The 4,125-nt window shown below is 35.6% G+C and overlaps 1 protein-coding gene across 1 annotated transcript; it reads left to right on the forward strand.

The window, feature by feature from the left end:
* Window positions 1-467: 467 nt before the first annotated feature.
* LOC104902181 (transcription factor RSL3) lies at window positions 468-3,154 on the forward strand. The gene is made up of 5 exons (XM_010689881.4): window positions 468-1,487; window positions 1,563-1,802; window positions 1,905-1,970; window positions 2,178-2,243; window positions 2,343-3,154. The coding sequence occupies exons 1-5, from the start codon at window positions 948-950 to the stop codon at window positions 2,439-2,441; spliced, it is 1,011 nt and encodes a 336-aa protein (XP_010688183.1). The 5' UTR covers window positions 468-947; the 3' UTR covers window positions 2,442-3,154.
* Window positions 3,155-4,125: the final 971 nt, after the last annotated feature.

Below are 4,125 nucleotides of genomic sequence, written 5' to 3' on the forward strand. Positions count from 1 at the left end.
CTCTACTACTTTGAAAAGGTAATCTAAAACTAGTTCTCATCACTTGGTTGTCCTTTACTTTCTTCTGCTTCAATCCAATTAACAGAATTTTGTTCTTTGTTTATTTTATACAAGTAGACTTCTCACGTTCTCTCAATTCTACAAGAAGAAATGATTCTATATATATGGTACTTCCAATATTGTAACTCTGTATATGTTATGTACATTTTTATATTTAGTAGCTAAGCTAAAATAATATCAGAAAATACTACCTAATCTATGTCGATTTTTTTATTGTTTTTTATTAGGAAATTAAGTCATCCCAAGGATTAACCCCTACAAGGTTACAAGGCTACTAGCCTGTGGGAAACACCAACACATTGGCTGATAAGGCATGCATAGCATGCTAAGGAAATACCCGAGCATAATGCTGGGGTAAGGATCAAACCCCTGACATCAGGAGCCAAGGGTGAGCGCTCTACCCACTTGAGCTAACTCCTATCCTCACCTAATCTATGTCGATGACATATATTATATTATGTACAATTATTAATTAGTATAATCTTTGCTTCATGATTCATCATTCTAGGAAGAGATAGTATAGTTTTAATTGCATGTTTAAGCTTGTAATCAGCTTCACAGGCCTGTGAATTATTTTTCATGTATCACAGGATGATCTCTGAGCTGTAATCTGCCTGTTGTTTGGCCCCACATTGGACAATTGCAGATTAGTTACATAGAACAAAGACCCTGTTCAGATCAATCATTGGAATACTTAAATCAATGAACTAATGAACTCAAATCTCTTACAACATTCCATTCTACAGAAGTTGGTGTATATAAATAAGTTCTCAAAGTACTCTTTTGTCATTGAGTAAGCTGTCAACATTCTTCAACTTGTATCAAAAAACCCTTCAGCCTTCCTTTGTTACCCTTTTCGCGATTAGCTTACAATCAAAATAACATTAATGGGGGCATTCCTTGATGGAGAATGGGAATCCATTTGTAAACTGTTTACAGTGGATGAGTCCCCTGATCTTTCTGCTAACTTGTTTGAATATTCATCTCCTGCAAATGAGCTGGATGAGAGTCCGGCTTTTGCAGCATCATCGAGCTTTTCTCATGTAGATATAAATTCTTTTTCTACCTTAAGTGGATGGATATCTAAACCTCCACATAATTTCTTAGAAACTAGAAAGCATACTAACACTGATAGTTTTGCTGATAATTTTCTTCCTGAAGCCACTGACATCTTATCCTGCATTGATTTCTCAATGGTGAATGGGGAGATTGATGGCTTATTTAGCCTTCCCTTTCTTCAGAATACAAGAAATGATACAATGTCCGGTGATGATGATGTTCATACTAATAATGCTGTCAATATGTCATCAGCCACTACCGAGTTAACCCTCAAGAGGAAACGCGAGGTGCCTCTCCTTCAAGACAATAAAGATGAAAAGACGAGCTTAATGGAAACACCAAAGAAAAATGCTCGTACTTCAAAACATGTAAGTACTATTATGAGATGGAAAAAAAGTGCTGTGTTTTATAGAAAGTTGCTCATATGATTGTTAACTTTCCAGGGTCTTAAGGACAAGAAGAAGGCTAACCAGAAAACTGAGGAAGAAATTACTGCAACTGTTATAACCAAGGAGACTAACGAAAATGCAGATTCGAATTCAGATGATTCTATTCCCTGTGCTTCAGAAGAGATTACTGAAACAGAAGACTCGAATTCCAATATAAGTGTGTCTCAGTCTTCTACCGGTAAAAAAAGAGCAAACAGGGGTGCTGCAACTGATCCTCAGAGCCTCTATGCACGGGTACATACATTGCCAAAAACTCGTCTTGTTTTCAGTAAAAAATCAGATTTGTAGTTAAGCAGTTCATGATTTGCTAAATTTCCTTGTATTGGTACATTACAGAAGAGGAGGATGAGGATCAATGAGAGATTAAGAATCTTACAGAACCTTGTACCTAATGGAACCAAGGTAATGCACCTCAACACTATTGCGAAAAGTTGACATGAATTAATCTCAGTTTTCACCCATCTTCTGAAAATATTCTCGATCCCAACTTTTGATTATTCTGAATAGTTCCAATTTTTTGGCGATTTACCAAAAAAGATCCAAAGTGCTATATATTTTTCTCATCTTTAGTTCATTGCTAATGGATATATACATTACCAAATTTGCCAGGTTGATATCAGTACAATGCTTGAAGAGGCATTTCATTATGTAAAGTTTTTGCAGCTGCAAATCCGGGTATGTTGAAGCATTTGCTTGATTTATAATATATGGTTCACAAACTTATTATAGTATGATCAATATAGCAAGTTATAACACTTGTTAATGTGCATGCAGCTCTTGAGCTCTGATGATTTATGGATGTATGCTCCCCTTGCTTACAATGGACTCGACGTTGGAGCATTTCAGAGGATGTCTCCTTTTTTCAGCCTTTAAGAGCAACTATTCAATTGATTTTTCTTCATCTTGCTTCATGTAATTATCTGTGACTGTCCATCATGACATGGTAACCGAAGGATGAAGATGAAACAAATCCTGCGATACCTCTCAAAGGATCTTTTTAGCTATTTAGATTAGTTATTTGACTTACTGTTTTATCTGTTTGTTTCAAAATGAAATGGCAGCTAACTTACACGATGATGAAAAATATCATCTATTCTTATGTAATCTCTTTATATATATATACACCTTTTGTAACCAAAGTATAGAAATGTATTAATAAAAATGGTACGTTGTTTCGAGAGAATGATCAGAATAAGTGGAGTTCATTTATCATAAACTCGTGGGTACTATGTAGGGATGGGCAAGGGTAGGGTTTGGGTCGGGTCCAGCTGGACCCTAGACCCGGACCCTAAATATTTTTGCAGATCCAGACTCGGACCCGGATCCTAAGGGTCTGAAAAAATTGGACCCTAACCCGGACCCTCAGAGTCTGGAGGGTCTGGAGGGTCTAGAGGGTCTGGAGGGTCCAGGCCTAAATTTTTTATTTTGCTAAATTTTCAGCATTATTAATATCAATAATCATCTGAAATTCGCATAAAACAAACACAAAAAATCGCATGAAACAAACACAAACATATAAATTGAAAAAAAACGAAACAAACACAAACACAAACTTATAAACTGAAAAAAAAAAGAAACAAACACAATTCACAAACATATAAACTGAAAAAAAAAACGAAACAAAAACACAAACATACAAACTGAAAAAAACGAAATAAACACAACTTACATAAGAGTTTAGAATGGGTGTTTTGGTGTTTTAGTTTAGGTTTTAGTCTTTCAGGAAATCAGTTGTTTTTTCAAAAAAAAGTTTAGATGTATATATTAGATAAGTTTAGGGTCTAAGGGTCGGGTCTGGGTCCAAAACTTTAAGACCCGGACCCTAAAAAATTTACTTGGACCCAGATCCGGACCCGGACCCTTAGGGTCTGAAAAAGTTGGACCTAGACCCTTAAATTAGGGTCGGGTCCAACAGGGTCCGGGTAGGGTCCTGGACCCATGCCCATCCCTAGTATGTGCATGGTATATCCAAGATTAATTTTGTTTTAAATGAGCAATGAGAAAAAAATAAATAGCCTTAAGTATATCATGCTCATAGTAAACCTCTAGTGTATAATATATTTTTTGGATTAATCCTATGCCTTAGTCGCAAATAAGTACATGCACCCAAGTGCACGTAGAGCATGGTGCACCCTCTTCTAAACTACGTCGTTTTATCATTTTTAGAGTCTATAATTTTAAAAAAATTATTGTTATTTGATTCCTTAAATTTTGCAACTAAATGTTCCTTTTTCAAATTTGAATTTAAAAGGTACATGTTCTTTTACCTTAAGCGTACATGTTCATTTACTATATGTTCTTTTCATTATAACCTATGTTCTTTTATAAATACAGATTTACATGTTCTTTAATTTTAAGTCGTGTGTTCTTTTTTGAAGTAGAAAAGTTGTCGAAAAAAACTCGTGTTTTTTTATATAGATGGTATGTTCTTTTTGGGTGCACAATGAGCATGGTGCACCCTGGTCCATAATCCACGCTTTGTGCCTTAGTGGCTTAGTCCTCATAGCATCCCGCATTTCCGCCTCATGGATTTAGTCACCACCAATTGAAAATAGGA

The sequence above is a fragment of the Beta vulgaris genome, chromosome 1, assembly GCF_026745355.1.
Source record: "Beta vulgaris subsp. vulgaris cultivar EL10 chromosome 1, EL10.2, whole genome shotgun sequence".
In the NCBI taxonomy this organism is placed as follows: Eukaryota; Viridiplantae; Streptophyta; class Magnoliopsida; order Caryophyllales; family Amaranthaceae; genus Beta; species Beta vulgaris.

Bases quoted from the DNA above. Each gene is read 5' to 3' on its own strand.
- LOC104902181 (XM_010689881.4), top strand. From the start codon at position 948: ATGGGGGCATTCCTTGATGGAGAATGGGAATCCATTTGTAAACTGTTT. The intron at 1,488-1,562 runs GTAAGTACTATT...TTAACTTTCCAG, and splicing joins ATGCTCGTACTTCAAAACAT to GGTCTTAAGGACAAGAAGAA. The intron at 2,244-2,342 runs GTATGTTGAAGC...ATGTGCATGCAG, and splicing joins TTTTGCAGCTGCAAATCCGG to CTCTTGAGCTCTGATGATTT.